This window comes from Dreissena polymorpha, chromosome 4, assembly GCF_020536995.1.
Source record: "Dreissena polymorpha isolate Duluth1 chromosome 4, UMN_Dpol_1.0, whole genome shotgun sequence".
Taxonomy (NCBI): Eukaryota; Metazoa; Mollusca; class Bivalvia; order Myida; family Dreissenidae; genus Dreissena; species Dreissena polymorpha.
In genome coordinates this window covers 15293956-15319458 of record NC_068358.1, presented here as the reverse complement: position 1 = coordinate 15319458, position 25503 = coordinate 15293956, and the positions used below count along the sequence as shown (strand labels likewise).

General features: G+C 35.7%; 1 protein-coding gene across 10 annotated transcripts in view; it reads left to right on the top strand.

Moving 5' to 3' along the window:
- LOC127876253 (breast cancer type 2 susceptibility protein homolog) overlaps positions 1-24707 on the top strand; it is a 67917-nt gene extending 43210 nt beyond the window's left edge. For 9 of the 10 annotated variants that reach the window (XM_052421333.1, XM_052421338.1, XM_052421336.1 and 6 more), the window contains 6 exons: positions 634-742; positions 5482-5579; positions 7691-7769; positions 16334-16519; positions 17905-17988; positions 20411-24707. In XM_052421333.1, the coding sequence (XP_052277293.1) occupies positions 634-742; positions 5482-5579; positions 7691-7769; positions 16334-16519; positions 17905-17988; positions 20411-21127 (1273 nt within the window). In that variant the 3' untranslated portion in view covers positions 21128-24707. The remainder of the gene's footprint in view (positions 1-633; positions 743-5481; positions 5580-7690; positions 7770-16333; positions 16520-17904; positions 17989-20410) is intronic. The other variant, XR_008047755.1, reaches the window with a different exon arrangement.
- Positions 24708-25503: the final 796 nt, after the last annotated feature.

Genomic DNA, 25503 nt, shown 5'->3' with positions numbered 1-25503 from the left:
GAGACTCCATGTGCTGTGAAACAACTGTCTCACTACTTTTAGACTTGACTGTTACTTCATTATTCATTATGATTATTTAAAATCATTTACCACAAATGTTAACCTTGTTGTGACTGCGTGTCATGTGTAACAATCATCATCCTACCTCACAGGTCAATGTTTTTGTGTGTGTAAAATCATTTGTCCAGATTGTAGCATCACCATTTGTCATACAATTGTAAAATAATTGACAAACCATGTGGAAAAGCGGTACCACTCCTTAGTCAAAGGTCAAGGTCAAATTAAAGTCAAAAGTTAAAAAATAAAAAATGTGCATGGGAAAGATATTTCCATTATTACAAGCATTATTGAGAATGACAGATGGAACATGGCTAGACATATTTCCGACAGGAATGTGGTTTTTAGTTTGCACTAGGGATTAATATTGCTTGACAAAGGGCATCAGGTAACGCCCATCAGTTTTACTGATATAATTTAATGAATATCACTTGAAAAAGTAAAACATTGCACATTTTTCTTCTTAAACATTATATTAGAAGCCTACAAATGAAAATATCTGTTAATATTATTCCGCAAAATTGTGTACAAACTTATTTAATTGATATCTCCATAATTCTTTTCGTTTCTGTTCAGATCCAAATCTAGCAGCCATGGTGTTCAGCTGACGGCTTTAAAACAGACAAAGTTTAGGAAAATGACAATTGACGAGAACTTTCTAGAAACAATATATGAACCTCGGGAGGTATGAACAGCAGCAAGATCTAATATTTAAAATCTTCTATAGTATTTTTCTTAAAAAATAAAGTGAAATTTTTCCTAAACCTTATTACGGCATATGGTCCTTTGTTCATGGCAAGGAACAAAGTGCCAACAAAAACACTACATAAATAGGCACACCATTATGCACAAACTCAAAATTGTCATTTGTTTTTATTCCTTTCCCAGTCAGAGGCAAAGTAATAATGGCTATGTGCAAACAGCATAAAACCAAAACAGCCTCGAATAACTCACAGTCTGTTCAGGTTTTATGCTGTTGGCTGCTCATCAGTATCTAAGGGTTGGGAATGAAGCCTTTAAAACATGAATCAAGTAAGAAAGGTGTTTAGTTAGATAAAACTTTCTAAGGGACTACACACACATCAAAATACGTATCTAAGTGGTAAAGGGTTAATTGATGAGAACATTGTTTCCATTACTTTTTTTTTAAAGTTGAGATTTTTTAAATAATTAAAACAAATGAGTTTTGTTTGCTTGTTAGTGGTCCAGTGGCAATAGCTAAAAAGGACCAATAACAGAAGAACCTGTATGATTTTATAAAAACCTTACAAACTTTCCAAATGAGAATACAATTAATTACAGAAACACATTTCTGTAAGTTCTGTAAATTACCAACTATGTATACAAAGAAATTGTTGACTGGCTTTTGTAAACATGTGTAGTGTCAAATGTAGCGGGTGGATTTCCCTTTAAATTGCGCATGCACAGATATTCAACGTGTGAGAGGCGTATGGGTTCAGCATTTTTTGTAATGAATTATACCTATTATACATAATTGCTGCTCATAACTTCATACATTTACATTTTAAATGTTGTTTTCAAATCTGCTGTTATAATATGTGATAATTATCCATTTAAGTTACATGCACAATTTATGTGTCACTTCCAATGTGTTTTTCTTTTGTTAATGTAACATTTGGCACACAATAAACCTATTATAAATTATTATCCCCCGTTAAAGGCGGAAGGATATGGAATTTGCAATGTCTGTCCATCAGTCTGTCTGTCCATCTGTCACAAAACTTTTTAGGGCAATATCTCAGAAACTTTATAAGATATCAACATGTAACTTTGTAGGTGTATAGATATCAATTAAGAGAATTGTCACAAAGAATAATCATACACTATCTTTAAAGAGTTATTATCCTTTGTTTTTTTTAGCTCATCTATTTTTTGAAAAAAAACTATGAGCTATTGTCATCACCTTGGCGTCTGCGTCGGCGTCCGGTTAAAGTTTGCGTTAAGGTCCACTTTTCTCATAAAGTATCAATACTATTGCATTTAAACTTGGTACACTTACTTACTATCATGAGGGGACTGGGCAGGCAAAGTTAGATAACTCTGGCGTGCATTTTGACAGAATTATGTGCCCTTTTTATACTTAGAAAATTGAAAATTTTGGTTAAGTTTTTTTACTTTAGGTCCATTTTATTCCTTAAGTATCAAAGCTATTGCTTTCATACTTGCAACACTTACTAACCATCATAAGGGGACTGTGCAGGCAAAGTTATGTAACTCTGACTGGCATTTTGATGGAATTATGGGCCCTTTATACTTAGAAAATTGAAAATTTGGTAAGTTTTGTGTTTTGGTCCACTTTACCCCTAAAGTATAATAGATATTGCTTTCATACTTGGAATACTCGCAAACTATCATAAGGGGACAGTATATGACAAGTTGCATAACTCTGGTTGTCATTTTACGGAATTATGGCTCTTTTTTGACTAAGTAACTTTGAATATATGGTTAAATTTTGTGTTTAGATCCACTTTACTTCTAAATAAATGTATTAAATAAAGAAAATGTCACGTAAAAAAAAATGATTAAAAATAAATAAATAATAATATAAAAAACTATGTTCCCTGTCTTATGGTAAGTGTAATCGTAATATTTGCTCTTCCTAGCTTTATAATCACCACTATCATAATCATCATGACCATCACCATTGTCGTCATCTCGATCATCATCATGATTACTAGTATCATCATTATCAGTATTACTATCATTATTAGCATCGTTGTTGTTGTTGTTACTATTACTAGAAGTATTATTATAACTAACGCTGTTGTTGTAAATCATTAATCCTACTCTTTAATATGGAGTGTATCCACATAAATATTCCACCACTAACTGTTAACTATTTAATGTTGTTGTTTGTGTTACTTTTGTAGAAGTACTATTATAACAAATGTTGTTGTTGGTGATCACTATACATTATTTTGTAATTAGAACGAATTCACATACGTACTTAACTATTAATTATCCAACACCTTCGGGTTCGAAACCCAAATTTTCTTTTGTTTGTAGACAATATATTGTTTAAATAACCATTATGTAAATGACCCTCTACTGGAGAATTTTCACATGACAACCACTTTCCCAATTGATCTACTATGATTTATCGTATATAATACTGTTTGTTTGATATCTGTGTAATTATCTTATACATATGCTCACATGTTATTACAAAATGTCATTGTTTTGTAACCTGTGAAAACAAATAAAGTTCTGTTCTGTTCTGTTCTAAAGTATCAAGTTTCAAACTTCAAATACTTTCATGCTATCATGAGGGTACTGTACCTGGCAAGTTGAATTTTACCTTGACCTTTGAATGACCTTGACTCTCAAGGTCAAATTATTAAATTTTGCTAAAATTGCCATAACTTCTTTATTTATGATTAGAATTGATTGATTCTTTGACACCCCCCCCCCCCCAAAAAAAAGTTTTTTTCTTTTTCTTAAAGATCATCTAATTGCCACAAACAAGCATTTTTGGAATATAATGTAATAAATGACCACACCCCCACACTATACACCCCCCTCCACTCCACCCCTCCCTCCTTTGTGATTGAAATTGAGATAGGTCCCTTCACCTTTAAAAAGATTAATAGATGAGCGGTCTGCACCCGCAAGGCGGTGCTCTTGTTTTATATTTGATGTAACTTTTAAGGGCTATTTCACAAATACCATGCAAGAATTCATCATGAAACTTCATGGGTGTATTGATACTAATGAGAAGAAGTGACATGCTTAAGAACTTTAACCATAAAAGATCTTAAAGAAGAGTTATTGCCCTTTGTTGTTTTTGTATGATGGATTTATATTCCCCCGGTAGGGTGGCATACAGCAATTGAACTGTTCGTCAGTATGTCAGTCAGTCTGTCCGTCCGTCCGATAAAAACTTTAATATTTGCCATAACTTTTTCACTATAGAAGATAGCAACTTGATATTTAGCATGTGTGTGTATCTCATGGAGCTGAACATTTTGAGTGGTGAAAGGTGAAGGTCAATGTTATCCTTCAAGGTCAAATGTCAAATATATGGCGTCTGTCTGTCCGAAAACTTTAACATTAGCCATAACTTTTTCAATATTGAAGATAGCAACTTTATATTTGGCATGCATGTGCATCTCATGGAGCTGCACATTTTGAGAGGTGAAAGGTCAAAGTCATCGTTCAAGGTCAAATGTCTAATATATGGCGTCTTTCCATCCGTCCAAAAACTTTAACATTGGACATAACTTTTTCACTATTGAAGATAGCAACTTGATATTTGGCATGCATGTGTATTTCAAGGGGCTGACTATTTTGAGTGGTGAAAGGTGAAGGTCAAGGTCATCCTTCAAGGTCAAATGTCAAATATATGGCGTCTGTCCGTCTGAAAACTTTAACATTGGCAATAACTTTTTTAATATTGAATATAGCAGCTTGATATTTTGCATGCATGTGTATCTCATTAAGCTGCACATTTTGAGTGGTGGAAGTTCAAGGTCAAGGTCATCCTTCAAGATAAAAGGTCAACAAAAAATTCAAAGCGGCATTCTCATTAAGCTGCACATTTTGAGTGATAGAAGTTCAAAGTCAAGGTCATCCTTCAAGGTCAAAGGTCGAAAAAAAATTAAATTCAAAGCCGTGTTCTCATGAAGCTGCACATTTTGAGTGGTGGAAGTTCAAGGTCAAGGTCATCCTTCAAGGTCTAAGGTCATTTTTTTAATTATTTTTTTTCAAAGAGTCGCAAAAGGGGGCATTGTGTTTCTGACGAACACATCTCTTGTTTCAGGGCTATATCTCAGATATGATAAACATTTAAACATTTTCATGGGTATATCCCAGATACACTAAGGTATTTCAACATGAAACTTCATGGACGTATAGATATCAATAAGGAAAATTGCAATGCATAAAAAAATTGCCCTATTTTTTTTATGATTTTACTGTATATCTAGGGATGTGCACCCATCCATAAACACATTTTTTTGCGGGGGAAATCAATTTTACTAATTGCTAACTAATTAACTGCTTGTTTAATTTGCAATTCATTACATCTTAAAAAGGATTGATGCATAATTTGTCTGGGTAATTTTGCCATAAATTTTCGTCTTCTGTTATTGGTCCTCCATTTCGCAAATTGTTGTACTAAAATGGCCTCATGTCTTGCCTTATTGAAAACTCACCTCTTTATCATAACATTGAAAGAAGAAACACTTACCTTGATTCAGTTGCAGTTTTCTTTGATCACATTGTATATTAACAATATCAGATAGGTTGATGTGGTAATTTTATTTGGATATTGGTCCTTGACCAGTTTGCATATGTAAATGATTTATTTAAACATAAAAAAAGACAAACTTAAAGTGTTAACGTTCGAGTAAATCAAGGTTTTGATTTGTATAATCATTGAAATCCTGCTCTATGTTTATTAAGACTCTGACAGTCAGTGAGATACACCAAAGACCACCACCATATGGAGAAGTGGACATAGCTGGCATTGTGGTTACTGTCACCTGCAGTATGTCCAGCAGGTTAGTAGCCTTAGTTTAAATAAAGTAATGTGTCATACAAAAATTCAACAACTGATGCATGTATGAATTTGTTCTAATCATTCTTTTAAAGGTCAGTCATATTGTGCCTAGAAATGCCAGTCATATTGTACTTTGACATATCTGTTGTTTGGTACCTTGAAATGTCAATCATGTTGTACCTTTACATATCTGTTGTTTGGTACCTTGAAATGTCAATCATGTTGTACCTTTACATATCTAACATCTGGTACCTTGAAATGTCAATCATATTGTACCTTTACATATCTAACATTTGGTACCCTGAAATGTCAATCATATTGTACCTTTACATATCTAACATTTGGTACCTTGAAATGTCAATCATATTGTCGCTTTACATATCTAACCTTTGGTACCTTGAAATGTCAATCATATTGTCCCTTTACATATCTAACATTTAGTCCATTGCAATGTCAATCATATTGTCCCTTTACATATCTAAAATTTGGTCCATTGAAATGTCAATCATATTGTCCCTTTACATATCTAACGTTTGGTCCATTGCAATGTCAATCATATTGTCCCTTTACATATCTAACATTTGGTCCACTGAAATGGCAGTCATATCATCATTTGATATATCTTTAATTTGATTCCTTGAAATCTCGGTTACAATTTGCCTGGAAATGTCAGTCACACTGTGCCTTGAAATATCAGTCACACTGTGCTTTGAAATGGCAGTCACACTGTGCCTTGAAATATAAGTCTTACTGTGCCTTGAAATGTCAGTCACACTGCCTTGAAATGCCAGTTTCACTGTGCCTTGAAATGTAAGTCACACTGTGCCTTGAAATGTCAGTAACACTGTGCCTTGAAATGTCAGTTTCACTGTGCCTTGAAATGTCAGTCACACTGTGCCTTGAAATGTCAGTTTCACTGTGCCTTGAAATGTCAGTCACACTGTGCCTTGAAATTTCAGCCACACAGTGCCTTGAAATGTCAGTCACACTGTTCCTTGAAATGTCAGTCGCACTGTGCTTTGAAATGTCAGTCGCACTGTGCCTTGAAATGTCAGTTTCACTGTGCTTTGAAATGTCAGTAACACTGTTCCTTGAAATGTCAGTCACACTGTTCCTTAAAATGTCAGTCACACTGTTCCTTGAAATGTCAGTCACACTGTGCTTTGAAATGTCAGTAACACTGTTCCTTTAAATGTCCCTCATTTTGTGCCTAGAAATGCCAGTCATATTGTCCCTTTACATATATGTTGTTTGGTCCCTTGAAATGTCAGTCATATTGTCCCTTTACATATCTGTTGTTTGGTCTATACAAATGTCAGTCTTATTGTTCCTTGACATATCTGTTGTTTGGTCCCTTTAAATGCCAGTCATATTGTCCCTTTACATATCTTTTGTTTGGCCCCTTGAAATGTCAGTCATATTGTACCTTAACATATCTGACAGAAATGTCAGTCATATTGTCCCTTGACATATCTGTTGTTTGGTCCATCGAAATGCCAGTCACACTGTGCCTTGAAATGTCAGTCACGCTGTGCCTTGAAATGTCAGTCACACTGTGCCTTGAAATGACAGTGACACTGTGCATTGAAATGTAAGTCATACAATCCTTTGAAAGCCTGAGAGAGCTAGCAGTTTTTATTGCAAAAACATGCACAAGTATGAAAATGACATTGGCAGCTTGTTAGAGTATACTTGTATCAAATACATAATACATTTGTTATGTTTGATGAGTGGAGATAAATCTGTTTCTGAGGAAGAATAGAGTTTAACTGTTTGTGGCAAAATCTGGAGAGGTGTATCTGTTAGCCAGAAATGTAGAATCCATTTCAGACAGACAGTCATCTCAATAACCATCACAATACAAACATCTGCTCATGACCATATTGACATGGCAACTTTTAAAAATATGTTCATATATTTTTTATGTGTAAATTGCATAAAATTGTACAGAAACCTAATATTAATAAAAGCTTTGATTGACTGGTAGAGTTAAAGGATTTCTGAGTTTTCTTTTGGTTCTTTCTTTGTAAAATCTTTAAACATAGCAATGTTGCTATTTTCACTTTAATTTGTTCTTTTGAGTAGCATATTTGATCATGTTACTTGTTGCAGTGGACAACCACTGGAGACCGTATATATTGCTGACAGTCAATGTGGGATATTGGCCATTTCTTGTTGGTCATCTCTAAAGGCAAGTCAAAGCAAATTTTGTTTTGGTCATAATATCTACTGTTGGTGTTTGCTTGCTGATACATTCTGTTGGAATGACAGGCTAATACATAGTTTTTATAAGACTTCTATGATGACATTTGTTCAATGCATACTCTATGTGTCATAGATTTTAAATAAAAAATAGAGGTTGCCTTGAATTATTCTTAGACAAGTTCTGCAAAGACCATATATTTTTTACAAATCACAATTTTAGATATGCATCAAACAAGGATGGTGTTAAAAAAAACTTATATACAGTATTTAAATAAACAATGCACTTAATAATAAACTGAAAAATCAAGAATGTTTTTCATTTTTTTATATTGAACAAATTGAAAAACAAAATGGAAACATAGTATCGATATTTACGGTAATTTAGAGTGGACAAGTCTTAGTTTTGTCATTTTGTTGTCATGTACAGTATTCTGACATGCAACACATATACCTTTTTTTTTGCTGATTATAATAGACAAAAGTGCTTGAAATTTTAATACAGTGAAGACAAATATACCACCATTAAATATACATAAAGACAATTAAAGGTCACTTGAGTTCTTTTTTGGTACAGCTATTTTTAGAAAGAGCTTACCGTAATTACTCTTAAGATTTTAGAAACTTTAATTTTTAAGACACCCCCATTTTTTGCTCAGCTGTTTTCGGAGAAAACCCGAGGTATTGTCAAGCCAGCTCATCGTCGTTCTAAAACCTTAACATAGGCTCTAAAATCAAAGTGCTTCCACATACAACTTTGAAACTTCATATTTAGATGCACCTTGATGAGTTCTACACGCCACACCAGGGTCACTAGGTCAAAGGTCAAGGTCACTTCTGACAAGCTTTCATTTATTCAAAATTGCACCCACAGCCGAGCATTGGCACCTGCTATGCGTTGCTCTTTATAGCCAAAATAATGTTTTTTATTGACTCTAGGTTTTCAGACATACAGGTTTTCGGCTATAATTAATTACTCTTAATTTTTGAACAGTTTATTTTACTTTGATATTTACAAGAATTCTGTCCTGTTGCGCTTTACTGGTGACACTTTGATCATGTGTTTTTACAATCGGATTAAGGTAATAAAACCTGGCAGATCAATGCCTGAGGGAGATGGACCTTTAAATTTGTGTTATCTGGTGAATAATCATGTATACCGGTAATAGACAATTGATTCACCCAACAGCTGAAAGCGAAACCTATATAAAAATAATTTATACTAAACAGCATTGTATTTTAAAAGCATGTGCTATTATTTGTTGAAACAATTGACGCTATACATATGGCAAACCAGTCAGATCGTCAATGAAATATTTTGAGGGTGTCTTTAGGAACAATGTATTTTTTTGTCTCTAAATTTTTGGACTACTGTATTTTTAAAATAATTTTTGTATCTAAATTTTCTAATATGAACAAAATTATTTATTTTTAAGTGTCCGAAAACATGAGTTATTACAGTAAGTATAAAAAAAAGAAAAAAAAGTATCATTTTACAGTACATTGAAACAAATATTGAAGAAAACATCAAATATACAATTTAATACATCATCTTAAAGTGAGAGATAATAAATGGCAAGTTTATATCAAGAAAATAATTTAAAAAATTTAAAATGGAAATGTTATTATTTGGTTATTGCTTAAAAATTCACTGCCCCTCCCACCAGTTTAACAGTGCGTATTTTTTATATATACCCACGTTAATTATTTCTCACTTTCCACTTAAAATGTTGGCAATATTTGGAGAAATTTAATATTGTTATCAGCAATCAACAAAAAAGTGTGTTTCTTGAACACCACTTGTGATAGTTTGGTACATCCTTAAAACTCTGCTTTTCATGTTTAAAATAATACACACATATAAGATGAGTGTCGGGAATTCATAACGTTGACGTTTATCCGCTCACATGCACGCGACGTCATGTATACTATCAACGTCACTTCTTATGTTGTACATATACAAGTTTGTATTAACGTTTATCAAAAAGGTTGAATCTAACGCACGATTTCGTAGTTTATTAACACTATACGATCATACACCACATTTTGGCGCCGTGAATTAAAGAAAAATGCAACTCAACAAACTCATTTCGTTACGTGCAGCTCAGCGTCGAATAATAGTAAAACAATTTGAGAAACTCGAAGAAATTTCTTCAACCTCCGAGTCGCAGAAACTACTGGACATCATTCAAGAGAAGACACATACGATCAGAGGATTGAATGAAAAGATCATCAACCATGCAGACCTCGGAGATATAGAAACTGAACTATGCGACAGTGAGGAATATTCCATTGAACTTGAAATGAAAATACACAGATATCAAGAAAAAATCAAGACATTAAATGAGACAACATTTTAACAAAGAGATGCAAATCTAAATAATTGCACGACGGGCGATGCACGGCATTCAAAGCAACCGGAAGAGGAACGTGTTCCAACCCAAACATCTAATAGAGCGAATTACGTTACTGCGTCTACGAAACTTCCGAAACTGACATTGCCTACTTTTAGTGGTAACATAAGCGAGTGGCAAACATTTTGGGACTCATTTGACTCAGCGGTGCACCAGAACCCAATACTCACGGATGTACAGAAGTTTTTGTATCTTCGATCTTTAATTGAAGGGAGCGCAGCTTTGGCCATCGGTGGATTTCCGTTGACAGGCAGAAACTACCAGAATGCGATCGAACTATTGCGGGAACGCTACGGGCAGACGCACAAAATCATTGATAAGTTCATGACATTATTATTAGAACTTCCGCCACCCCGCAATTCCGTACATGGTCTTCGTGAATTTCATGACAAAATGGAAACCTATATCCGGGGTCTAGAGTCACTGGGACAGTCACAAGATTCGTTCGGAGATCTACTTGTTCCAATAATTATGAAGAAGCTCCCACCAGATGTGCGACGCAACCTTATCAGGAGCCACGGAGATGACAAGTGGCAGCTTCAGGAGCTACGTGTGGCCATCGGGCAGGAAATCAGAATCATGGACGTCGGCTATAGCAACGATCAAGAATTTCATCTCCCGACTGCCTCATTTCTCACAGCTTCAAAAAGGGAGGTAAGCCGTCCCATGAAAAGTAATGTCAAACCGCTGATATGTCCATTTTGTAGTGAATATCATCAACCCCAGGTGTGCAACAAGATTATAGACATTCACCAGAGAATTGACATTGTGAAAAGCAAACGCTTGTGTTTCAATTGCCTGTACCACCATAAAGTGTCGGACTGCAAATCTAAATTTCGATGTCGTCATTGTAAAGGTAAACAACACAGCAGCATTTGCACAAAGAAGACGACACCCGCTTCGTCCATGAACCCAGAAGCCATTCCTTTCAAGTCGGCTATGACCAACAGTGCAATCTTACACACTGCCTCCCATGATAGAACAAACGTTTTATTGAAGACTGCTGTAGCCGAAGTTCTATCCCAAAGTCATTGTTCTTCCGCCAACATTTTACTTGACGAGGGTGCACAGCGATCTTTTATTACAGAGGACCTCGCGAGGGTTCTACATCTCCCTGTTACCGGACATAATACAATTTCTCTGGCTTCTTTTGGTGGAATGTCACAAGGGGTTCGGTCCATACCTACAAGCGCGATTTACCTGAAAAGCGAGAAGAGGGATTTGATTAAACTGGAAGTTCTTGTAGTGCCAACGATAGCAGTGCCATTACAGAACATACCCACAGAAATACGTCATTTGGATTATCTGAGAGGTCTGAAATTAGCCCATCCCCTCACAGAACACAGCAACAATCTGTTTGAAATTTCGCTTCTGGTTGGTGCGGATTATTATTGGGATATAGTTGAAGACTGAGTTATCAGAGGCAACGGACCAACAGCGGTGAAATCGAAGATTGGTTATTTGTTGTCGGGACCACTTCCTGTATCAGGACATCGAACCACTGACCTACACATGATGAATGTCATCAGCGCTCCACCAAGTACATTTAAAATGGAGAAGTTTTGGCAGCTTGAGACTATGGGAATATCTTCAGAAGAGTCAACAGACGGTACTTCCGGTACCCTTCAAGAGTACATGTGCAACAGCATTTCATTCGAAGATTGTCGGTATGTGGCAAAATTACCCTGGAGAGATTACCACCCAACTCTACCAATCAACTACGATATATGCAAGAGACGGACAGAGGCTACCATACGCCGATTATCTCAAGAAGACGTATGGAGAGATAATCGCCGATCAGCTTAAAGGAGGTGTCATTGAGAAAGTAGACCAACAAGAGGACGAACACACAGTGCATTACATTCCACACCATGGAGTGAAAAAGGACTCAGTAACTACACCAATACGTATCGTATATGACTGCAGTTGTCGCCATTCTCGTGACCAACCAAGCCTCAACGACTGTCTTATGTCCGCCCCACCTGAATTGAATGACCTTACGGGGATTCTTCTACGGTTCAGGATGCACAAATATGCGGTAGCCACTGATATCGAAAAGGCGTTTTTACAAATTGGTCTTCATGAATCTGACAGAGACGTCATGCGCTTCCTGTGGTTGAGTGACCCGAGTGACCCGTGCAGTCCATTGACCACATATAGATTCAGGACTATTCTATTTGGTGCAACATGCTCGCCATTCATTTTAGGTGCCACAATTCGCAAGCATCTTGAACTAAACAGTAGTGAATGGGTGACCGATCATTTGAAAAGAGATTTGTACGTTGACAACGTGTTATCAAGATTCTCTAATGAACAAGATCTACTTCAGTTCTATTAAACTTCGAGAAAACTGATGTCAGCGGCAGGTTTCAATCTACGTGCTTGGAACTCAAATAGTGAACAACTTCGTGCTAAAGCATCTGAAGAGAAATTGCTAGACATGGACACTTGCACAAAAATTCTTGGAATGCAATGGATTTGTAAAGAATATACATTGACGTTTGCGGAAAGACAGATAGAAACAAAAGGTGTGATTACCAAACGTGCAATTTTACAACAAATCTCACGAGTATTTGATCCGCTAGGATTACTGAGTCCTATTACAGTAAGGGCGAAGATTATTCTTCAAGAATTGTGGCAACAGAAATTCGAATGGGACAGCCCATTACCAATGGATGTACAAGAAAAATGGCGTAATGTTGTGTCGGACCTGAATTCTTCAGTAAAAATCAATTTGACGTAGCTACTTCCATGGCAACCATGACGTCATTGCTGAAACAAAACTTCATGTATTCTGTGATGCCAGCATGTCGTCATACGGCATGGTAGCATACATTTCCAGGGGTTTCGAGACCACGCTGATGATGTCAAAAAATCGCGTCGCTCCATTGAAAAAGTTAACCATACCGAGATTGGAGTTAATGGAGGCAGTGACAGGTCCCGTCTGTGCCAACATATCATACAACAGACAGGACTCTCCGATGTGTACCTGTGGTCTGATAGCCAGATTGTTTTGCACTGGCTAGTATCAAAGAAAACGCTACCACGATTTGTTCAGAACAGACTGACAGAAATACAAAGTTTGACTCAGAACTGGAAGTGGAGGTATTGCCCGACTCATGAAAATCCCGCCGATCTATTGACACGAGGGTTATCAGCATCACAACTCCAATTGAGTGAACTTTGGTTCAAAGGACCGACGTGGCTTTCTACAGCCGATGCTTGGTCGGAGAGGCAACCGACGAGTGACATGGTTATTGTGGCAACAGTAACGGCAACAAATAATTCGCAAGAATTTATTGACGTGAAAAGATTCAGTTCGTTTCAGAAACTGATCAGAGTGACTGCCTATGTTCTGCGATTTATTCATTATTGTTGCAATGGACGAAAACCAGCAGGCATAAAGCTAACCATTCAAGAAATGACAGAAGCTGAAACAGCATGCCAGATGACATCATATCCTGAAGAAATCCGGTGTTTAAAAGATAACAAGACGGTATCGTCGCTTGTTAAACAGCTTAAGCTTTTCATGAAGGACAATGAGATTTGTTCTGGTGCACGCATTCAGAATGCAGCCTTAGAAGAAGAGACGAAACTACCGATTTTGCTGTCGGCAAAGCATGCATTCACGCACCTGGTAGCCAAGGACGCCCATGAGAGGTTACACCACGCCGGACCCAGCTCAACTATAACACTTTTGAGAGGAAAATACTGGATACCAGCTATACGTCCATGCGTTTGTTCGATATTACGAAAGTGCGTGATCTGCAAAAAGGTTTCTGGTAGACCATAGACCATAGACCCTCCTCCGTTACCGAAGACAAGAGTGTCAGACGTAGCCCCGTTCACGTATACAGGTGTTGACTATTCCGGAGCTCTTAGTGTGCGTGACACTAACGGAAACAACATGAAAACATATATGTGTCTGCTTACCTGCCCCAGTACGAGAGCCGTTCACTTGGAACTGGTACCAGATCTGTCGGCGGAGTCATTCCTGTTTGCATTTAGGCGCTTCTGTAGTCGCAAATCAACACCAAAAATTATGATGTCTGATAACGGCACAACATTCACGGCTGCTGCTAGACATTTGAATAATTTGTGTGAATCTGCGGTTGTGCGTGACGAATTCAACAACCGATTAATCAATTGGAAATTCATCCCTACAAGAGCCCCTTGGTTTGGGGGTTGGTGGGAAAGAATGATCGGTCTCACCAAAAATGTATTTAAGAAGGTACTTGGTAAAGTGTACGTGACATATGAAACACTACAGACTATTGTCAATGAAGCAGAAGCCGTTATCAACGACAGACCCCTTACTTAAGTCACTTCCGGTGAGCTAGGACAGCCGGAAACATTGACGCCTGCCCATCTTCTATATGGAAGACGAATAACGTCACTTCCTGTCGAGCCTGCGACATTGCCAGCAGATTATTGCATCAATCGTTCGTCGCTTGTGAAGCAAGGTATTCGATGAGCGCAACTCATACAGAACTTCCGCAAAAGATGGCGACGTGAATACCTGACGGCACTCAGAGAAAGAAGTCAAGTACGGGGAAATAACAACCAGACGATATCAGTAGACGACGTCGTACAGATTCAAGATGACTGCCCCGAGGACGCAGTGGCGCTTGGCCATTGTGGAGGAACTCGTGCGGGGAAATGACGGACTCGTTCGTTCGGCGAAAGTTCAAACAAAAAATGGACTCGCTCATCGACCAATTGTGAAACTTTATCAAATTGAAGAATGTGAAAACAATATCTAGAGATTGTTTATATAATGTGATAATAGAGACTTTATTTGATTATTGTGATAAGCAGAGACTTACGTTAATTTAATAATACTTGTTAAAATAATTTCATGTTATATTTTACTGTTGTTAGAATTTATATCATTTCGAGGCCCAGAATATGTCGGGAATTCATAACGTTGACGTTTATCTGCTAACATGCACGTGACGTCATGTATACTATCGACATCACTTCGTATGTTGTACATATACAAGTTCGTATTAACGTTTATCAAAAAGGTCGAACCTAACGCACGATTTCGTAGTTTATTAACACTATACGATCATACACCACAATGAGTATCAAAATACAAATAGAATACTAAATGAGAAGACAAATGTTTGGTTTGATGATGCCTATACAGTAATAAGGACTATGGCAATGACAGCCTGGGTTTCTTGGTCATTGTTCATTAGTTTTACTTTCAATAAAATATTTATATTAAGTTTATCGGTAACAATACAACATGAAGAATTTTATTGAATCAAATAAGCTCAAAGTTAGAAAAATAAACTAAGTAAGTATTGAAATACTTCTGAAGAAATTATAGACTTGTCCCTTTCCCACTTACAGCAAATTGAAAATGGCAAACAGCATAAAACCAGAACAGCCTGCGAGTAACTCGCATTTCTGTTCAGGTGTATGCTGTTTACTGGGGATCAATATCCTTAGGTTTGGAGATATAGTCTTTAAAACTTGAATCTATAGTAAAAAAGGTCTCTAATCAAAATTAACTTTCTAAGTGACTACAAACACGTCAAAATATGTAACTAAGTTGTAAAGGGTTAAAATGACTATGGCAAGGACAGACTTGGTTCCTTCTTCATTGTTAATTATTTTTTCTTTTAATAAAAGATTAATTTAATCATATATAATGCAAAACGATAAAAAATAATTAAACAAATAGCAAAAAGTTGGAAGAAAAAAACTTCTAAGTAAGTACGGTTATACTTCTGAAGAAATGAAAAACTTGTTTTAACCAACTACACTATCTTGCTTGGTAAATAACCCAGTCCACCCTATGAATACAAAGGATGCTCACAATCATGATGTCAAAATCTCAATGAGAAGGGACAAACAAGCCAGTCACATATTATTAAATAATTTTTGTCTCACAATGCATAAACTATGTTTTTATAATTACTATACAGAGCAAATTTTAATATAATGAAGTTGCCATTTGTGGACCTTAAATTACATAGTAACTGTATACCATTCTTTTGACTCTAAAAATGCATGTACATGTATGAAATTGTTAATCTAAAAAGAAACACAAAACAAGAAAATTAACAATTAAATACATTTTGATAATTTTCCATGGTTATAAAAAAGTTTTGTTGTATGTTTTCAGAGTTATGGTGAGGACTTATTTCAGGAAGGGAGGGAACTCTGTTGCAGCAACCTGTTGATAAGGCCCAGTAACCAGACATCTCAGGTTGCCATGGCAACTGTATCCTCAGAGCTGTCCCACATCACTAACAGGCCACATAATGCAGATCAGAGGCGAGCCTTGCACAAACTGCAGACTGCAGCTAAGGTGAGGTCTCTATTTGTTTCTCTGGTTGTTGTTGTTTTGTGTAGATTAGTATTTCAGCCCACGTACAAAAATATTTTGGAGCCAACTTGTTTCACATTGATCAAGCATTAAACGCATTCTTTAAATATGTCATATGGTAGCCATGGCATAGTGGATAAGGTCATGTGTTCAATCACCACTATGGGAGCTTTCTTTAGATCTCTCACAAAGATGCCGAGTACTGGTTCTACCCAGGACAGACTCAACAGCGTTTCCATAAGGTTATGCTTTGGATGCAAGCGATCTAGAATTAATAGGCTTAAACTTAATATGTTATAACCATGACCTGTAGATGTGTAGAACACTTTTCATCCCTGTTGTGTTTGCTCTTGAACATGGCTGACAATGCTGTGCTGGGATATTGATCAAGTTTTTATGCCCCCAGATCGATAGATCGGGGGTATATTGTTTTTGGCCTGTCTGTCTGTCTATCATTCTGTCATTCTGTCCCAAAACTTTAACCTTAAAGTAAAGTTTTGCAATAACTTTTGAAATATTGAACATAGCAACTTGATATTTGGCATGCATGTGTATCTCATGGAGCTGCACATTTTGAGTGGTGAAAGGTCAAAGTCATCCTTCAAGGTCAAACGTCAAAAATTTAAATATTTAATATAGTAAAGTTTTGCAATAACCTTTGAAATATTGAACATAGCAACTTGATATTTGGCATGCATGTGTATCTCATAAAAACCAAATTTTGTTTTTTTCAAAGCAGCGCAAAAGGGGGCATTGTGTTTCTGACAAACACATCTCTTGTTATATTAGTTATACAACATGACTGTCCTGCATCAGAAAATATCACTTTTCATATGAGTTTTCAAATTGACTTATTTACTTTTTTTTCATGTGGTAATTTATTGTTTATTTTTAAGACAAAAATAATTTATGTAAGTTTGCTGGTGTTACAACCTGTTACATTCACATTTACAGTTTTTAGCATAATTTAAGGTCAACATTAATTTTCCCAGGTTGCTGATAATATTTTGTGACATAAAAAAGAAACTGAATATTATCCTAAAATATGAATATAAATTAAGAATATGTAAGGTATTTTGCATTGTTTGTTTCCTGAATCCATCCAATGTTCAGGTTGTACTTTGTCCTAAACATGTGTTGGTCCTTTGTCCTAAACATGTGTTGGCCCTTTGTCCTAAACATGTGTTGGTCCTTTGTCCTAAACATGTGTTGGTCCTTTGTCCTAAACATGTGTTGGTTCTTTGTCCTAAACATGTGTTGGTCCTTTGTTCTTAACATGTGTTGGTACTTTGTCCTAAAAATCTGTTGGTCCTTTGTCCTAAACATGTGTTGGTCCTTTGTCCTAAACAAGTGTTGGTTCTTTTTAGAATAAAAAGGAATTTATTGAAATGGCTAAAGGCAGAATACAAGAATATCAAACACATAACACAAGGACTGTGGCAAATTCTATGGTAAGTGGATTTTTGCCTTTCATATTTCTATTAAGATTACTATTTTAAGTGGGGTATGTTATTTAACTATTTCAATGTCCTATAAATTGACAATAACATATTTGTTAGAAACAATCCTTTTTTAGCTCATCTATTTTTTGAAAAAAAATCATGAGCTATTGTCATCACCTTGGCGTCGGCTTCTGCGTCGGCGTCTGGTTAAGTTTTGTGTTTAGGTCCACTTTTCTCAGAAAGTATCAATGCTATTGCATTCAAACTTGGTACACTTACTTAGTATCATGAGGGGACTGGGCAGGCAAAGTTAGATAACTCTGGCGTGCATTTTGACAGAATAATGTGCCCTTTTTATACTTAGAAAATTGAAAATTTTGGTTAAGTTTTGTGTTTAGGTCCATTTTATTCCTTAAGTATCAAAGCTATTGCTTTCTTACTTGCAACACTTTCTAACTATCATAAGGAGACTGTGCAGGCAAAGTAATGTAACTCTGACTGGCATTCGGACGGAATTATGTGCCCTTTTTATACTTAGAAAATTGAAAATTTGGTTAAGTTTTGTGTTTAGGTCCACTTTATTTCTACAGTATCAAAGCTATTGCTTTCATACTTGCAACACTTATTAACTATCATAAGGGGATTGTGCAGGCAAAGTTATGTAACTCTGACTGGCATTTGGACGGAATTATGGGCCCTTTATACTTAGAAAATTGAAAATTTGGTTAAGTTTTGTGTTTTGGTCCACTTTAACCCTAAAGTATCATAGCTATTGCTTTCATACTTGGAACACTCGCAAACTATCATAAGGGTACAGTAAAAGGACAAGTTGCATAACTCTGGTTGTCATTTTTATGGAATTATGGCCCTTTTTTGACTTAGTAACTTTGAATATATGGTTAAATTTTGTGTTTCGATCCACTTTACTTCTAAAGTATCAAGGCTATTGCTTTCAAACTTCAAATACTTTCATGCTATCATGAGGTTACTGTACCTGGCAAGTTGAATTTTACCTTGACCTTTGAATGACCTTGACTCTCAAGGTCAAATTATTAAACTTTGCTAAAATTGCCATAACTTCTTTATTTATGATTAGATTTGATTGATACTTTGACAAAACTACTCTTACCTGACATAGCACAATAGACTCCACCCAAACCATCCCCCCTGCCCTCCCCAACTCCCCCCCCCCCCCCCCCCATCCGAATCCCCCCCCCCCTATTTTTTATTTTTTTTAAGATCATCTCACAAATGACCACCACAACCCTCAAACTATACCCCCCCCCCCCCCCCCCCCCGACGACCCCACCCCCCCCCCCAAATTAAATTTTTTTGAAACGGTTAAAAACAAATATTTATTTTTATTAATTTATGTTTGAAATACCGTCCAACCATCGCACCCAAGAATCCCCCCCACCCATCCCTCCCCCCCCCCCCAATCCCCCCCCCTAAATTTTTTTATTTTTTTTTTAAGATGATCTCACAAATGTCCACCACACCCTCACACTATACCCCCCCCCCCCAATTTATTTTTTTTTGAAACGGTTAAAAAACAAATATTTATTTTCTGTTTTTTTCGCATTTTTTTTTACGCATTTTTGTAAGATAATGTAATAAATGTCCACACTATACACCCCTCTTCACTCCACCCCTCCCTTCTTTGTGATTGAAAATGAAAGTCCCTTCACCTTTAAAAAGAAAATATATGAGCGGTCTGCACCCGCAAGGCGGTGCTCTTGTTAAATTAAATTTAGTTTTAACAAGATTTTGGTTTTAATGCAAACTCAGAATGCTTTTGTGTCTCTCAAGGAAAGACATATTAATGAGTACCGTTTTGGGACTTTAAGGCATTACGTTGATAACAATAGAATATTGAGAAACATTAAGAGAAGCTATATTTGGAATAAAATCAAGTTTTCTATTGTTGTCAACATGATTTCCCTTAATGTTCTTGAGTTTTGCTCCCGTCAGATGACGCACTCATTTCGTGGTTTAGAAAATGCATTGTTTGTATATTATATATCAACAAATTCTTCATTATAATATATTTTTTCTAGGAGTGAAATATAATTGCAGTTAATGATACGTTAATTCCTGCAACAAATACATCTAAATGCATACCACTGAACTAAGAATACCACTTGCAACAGTAAAACATATTATTAAAGAGCTTCTTTAAAAAAAACTTAAAGAACTTTCAATAGTTTCTTAAATTTTATAATATTATTAAAGTTTAACTTCTATTTTTAAATTTGTAGAACATTTTGTTATGCTTTCTACTTGGAAGGAATATGTTCAAATGTGAGACATAATGTTTGCATTAATATAATTCAAGATGGCCCACAGGGTGCCATTTTGTTTTTGTTAAAGTTTCTGTAGTTTTTGTGAAACAAATGGACACAATACATAATTATTGTCTCTATTAATTTAGGATAAGCACACACCAAAGAAATCAATTATGGACCAGGTACTTGAAGATTTTGGCAACGACAGCTTTGTTGTAGAGTTTGAGGACAGTGATGACATTACTGCTAATGGAAACGTAAAACACATGGAGCAAGCTGATGATAACAAGGAGAACCGTATTGCTGATTCTGTTGGTGAAAACCTTAGTGACAAACATCGTGCAAACAGCAGAATGGTTGAGGAAACACTTGAAAAAGAAGGCACGTCTAAGTCTTTCCATTCAGAGAATCATTCACTTGTTGAAATTTATCATGAGTTGGGGCAAAGTGTTAACGATGATCATAATCAAATGCCTTTGAATAATGATGATAATGTTCAAGCGCAGGCTCCAGTGCATGTCATTGAAAACAAAATTGATCTTGCTGAAATCAATGTGAAAGGTGATGGCAACGACTGTAAGGGTAAAGATCAGAAGAGAAAATCAATGGATAATGATGATGATAGCTTTACACAAAGTATAGACAGCAAAAATACTACGAAACCTGAAATTATTGATGAAAATAATGATATTTCTCTAGAAAACAGTTTCATAGCAACACCAGTTGCAAAAAGATCTCAGGCAAAGTCCAAGATCTCCAAATTGATGACATACGGATCACCTGGACTGTTGTCTCCATTGAGTTCAACAGTTTCAAGATCAGTGTCTAGGAAGTTTAAACCACCCGCCTTCAAGAAAGAATAGCACTGGCTTGTTATAAGAGATAGATTTTCACTAGTCACAGTATTGTATATTTGAGTCATAATCTGGAAAAACCAGGTTCAATGCATCTGTGTAAAGTATTGTCTGATATTAGCCTGTGCAGTCTGTGCTGGCTCATCAGGGATGACACTTTCCGCCTTAACAGGATATTTGCTGAGAAATGACTTCCTTTATAAAAAAAATACAATGAAAAGTGTCGTCCTTGATTAGACTTTGTGGACTGTACAGGCTGATCAGGAATGACACTTTACACAGATGCATTATGCCCACTTTTCTCAGAACACGACTCGTTTATTTGGACTAAGATCTGTGTGCTGATATGAATTATCTTGAAATTCCAAGATAAAAGTTAAACACTCTGAACAATATAAATATTATCTGATGATTTTAATGGCATGATTTTATGTGGCATGTTTAAATATGTTATCTGCTCTAGAAAGTATAGAAATTTATTACTTTATTAAAAGCATTGACTTTCTCTAAATCACGTCACATTGAAATTTTCATCTTATCTATAAAAAAAGGACGTATTTATTATGTCCCCCACCACTATAGTGGGGGACATATTGTTTTTGCCCTGTCTGTTGGTTGTTCTGTTGGTTTGTTTGCTCCAACTTTAACATTTTGCCATAACTTTTGCAATATTGAAGATAGCAACTTCATATTTGGCATGCATGTGTATCTCATGGAGCTGCACATTTTGAGTGGTGAAAGGTCAAGGTCATCCTTCAAGGTCAAAGGTCCAAAAAAAAAATCAAAACGGCGCAGAAGGGGACATAGTGTTTCCGACAAACACATTTCTTGTTTTCATTTTAAAATAAGTGTTGGATTTATGAGAAAATATCAGTTTAATATTTAGACAAAATTATAAACTTTGAATGTTTTGTTTAAGGCTTCTGCTAGATCTTGATTAGAAGAGCAAACAGGAAAGAACACAGTTAAATAACTCTAGTTTTATTCTCCTTTATTTAGCATGATTGCAGCCTTACTCAGGATTCACATATCAAGATTCAGGAATACACATATCATGTATTTTTCACACTTTTAAGCTCGTGTGTAGGGTGTGTGTTGTGTTGCATTGACTTTTAGTGCACTCCACTATATAATATATAGAGTCCATATTTTTCATTCAATCTACATTATACTTGTTCTGGATGTTTATTTGATCAATTTTGAGTTATAATCCAGGGCATGCACGTCCAAAAAATGTCACCAGGTCAAAAAACACAAGTTGTTACCTCTCTTTAGGCAACATTTATGACTCAATATTGATGAAACTTGGTCTGAATGTTTTTCTTGGCAATACATTGTCTGAATTTTAATCTTGTTGACATGTTCTTAAAATCTAGATCACTAGGTCGAATCTGCTAAAAACCAACTTTCCACTATAGAGGCCATAAGTATGACTCGATCTTGATTATACTTTGTAAGCATGTTTATCTTCACTATGTCCAGAATGTGTTTAAATCTGGAACATGCGCGTCCAAAAACTAGGTCACCAGGTAAAAGCTAAGAAAAACTTTGTTACCAATGAAGAGGCTACAATTATGACTCGATCTTTATTAAATTTAGAATGTTTTTATGTCCCCCACTATAGTAGTGGGCGACATATTGTTTTTGCACTGTCTGTCTGTTGGTCCGTTGGTCTGTTTGCGCCAACTTTAACATTTTGCAATAACTTTTGCTACATTGAAGATAGCAACTTGATATTTGTCATGCATGTGTATCTCATGGAGCTGCACATTTTGAGTGGTGAAAGGTCAAGGTCAAGGTCATCCTTCAAGGTCAGAGGTCAAATATATGTGGCCCAAATCACTTATTTTATAAATACTTTTGCAATATTGAAGATAGCAACTTGATATTTGGCATGGATGTGCATCTCATGGAGCTGCACATTTTGAGTGGTGATAGGTCAAGGTCAAGGTCATCCTTCAAGGTCAGAGATCAAATATATGTGGCCAAAATCGCTTATTTTATGAACACTTTTGCAATATTGAAGATAGCAACTTGATATTTGGCATGCATGTGTATCTCATGGAGCTGCACATTTTGAGTGGTGAAAGGTCAAGGTCATCCTTCACAAGGTCAAGGTCATCCTACAAGGTCAAACGTAATATAGGGGGACATTGTGTTTCACAAACACATCTTGTTTTTTTACAATATGTTTGAATTTGCGTCAAGTGGGGTCAAAAACTTCATCACAAGGTAAAGCCTTTTAACAATTGGTGTCCCTGAACTTAGGCCAGCTCTCAAAGGCCATCATATCCCTCCTGTTTGATCTTAAATTACTTGTATTTTGTGCCATTCTAAGAATGATGAAGGATCATAAAATGCTACCTCTCCCTGTGAGAATGTTTTACCTGTGACAGGCATTTACAATTTAATGCTACTTAAAAGGTCTATCGAAATTCTTACTTTTATGGAATTGAGTTTATGAGGGTCTAAAACAAATTCCCAGATAATCGTTTTGTTCTACTCCATGTTTGTCCTTTATTCTTTCCATATTTCACTTTTATAGTTAGACATTAAGAGTTTGAAGTAGTTATATCCATTTTACTGATATCTTTATATTGAGTATTATTTGTTTAATGTAAGTTTTATCACTAATTATTCAAAAGTTATATATCAAGCAATAATACCTTTTTCCAAATATAAAGTAAAATTGACGATAAAAGTATTATTTCACGGGTAAAGCGCATATTAGCAAAATGGTTAGTACAAGCAATGGTTATGCAAAAAAATTATCGAAATGAGTAGCTTAATGCATTAAAGCTACTAATTTTTATGCCCCCGAAGGAGAGCGTATAGTGATCGGACCGTCCGTCCATCTGTCTGTCTTTCTGTCACACTTTGCATTTAGGTTTCACATGTAGGTTTTGAAAAATGCTCAAAACTTCTATGTCGCTTCAAATAGCAAATTGATGTTTGGCATGCATGTGTATCTCATGGAGCTGCACATTTTGAGTGATGAAAGGTCAAGGTCATCCTTCAAGGTCAAAGGTCAAATATATGGCTTCAAAGCGGCGCTGAAGGGGGCATTGTGTTTCTGTCAAACACATCTCTTATTATTAATTCTTTTGCACAACCAATGCTTTTACTAACCATTTTGCGAATTTAGCATAAAATGTAATTTAATGTATTTCCATGTTCAATCTTACGTGTGAAATTGATATTGATCAATAAGTTTTAAAAATTTAAGTTATTAATAATATATCTTGGAATAATACAGGATGACACTTATAAAAATTAGTTTGATATTACATATATATTATGTATAACGTTAACTTAAATTATAATTATATATATATGTGTTTTGTTCAACATATTATTTCCAGTAACGTCTTAATTGATTCCTTTTTCATAGATGCAATTATATTTATTGATTTATTTTATTATTCTGAAATCCTGTTAATTGATTTTGTTACAAAATAAATGCTTGAATTGTTTTAGAAATTTATATGAATGTATTATGGCCTCATTGCCAATAGAATTGTAGCTTTTATAACGTTGGTTTGTATTTCACAACTGAAATGTATGTGTTCAAGTATATTATTCTAATTTATTCTAAGCTCAGTGTGGTATATTTGATGTTACCTGTTTAAGTGGTCAGTCTTGATTCCTTCTGACAAAAAATCATTCCGCAGTCGATGGTTGACCTTTAATTAGCGGTCACCAGCTGTATATGGTAAGCATATTTTATAACCAAATGTACTTCTCATGGCCAATGGTGTATCTTTCAATAACCACATGAGAATGGTGATAATTGTTAATTATCATATGTGTAAAAAAATGACCATCGCTTTCAATTGTCACCTGTCTGAAGCAGCCACCTGCCTCTAGCAGACTTTTTTGCCACTTCCGGGGACAGCATGCTTAGCGCAGCTTTGATTGTATTGTCGTTCGCACTTTACTGAATGATCAATGTCGTCCTTATTCCTAATTGCCATACCCAGTCAAATTCTGCAGACACGTCCAGCATTCGACTCGGATTGTGTGACTATACTCAAGACGACCTCTTGGGGTCAATTAATTGCATAATTTTAAAATCAGTATGTAAGCAAAACAATATTTCTTAATCAAATGCATACAAGTCGACATCACACAAAGAATGTTTAGAGGAAACTCAATGGTGAATTATAATGGATTTTGAAATATTAAATGAATACTCGTATCAGCCACATTTAAACATCCGGTAAATGTCATAATGACTCACGCATTAAATAATTTAAACCTGGCATTATTTGAAAGAAATACAGATTAACACGCGTTAATGTTTTGAAGGTAAGGTGCTACACTTGTTTCAGAAGTAAAAAAGAATGGTTCCTCTATTTTTACAACAAGTTTATACGATACCTACT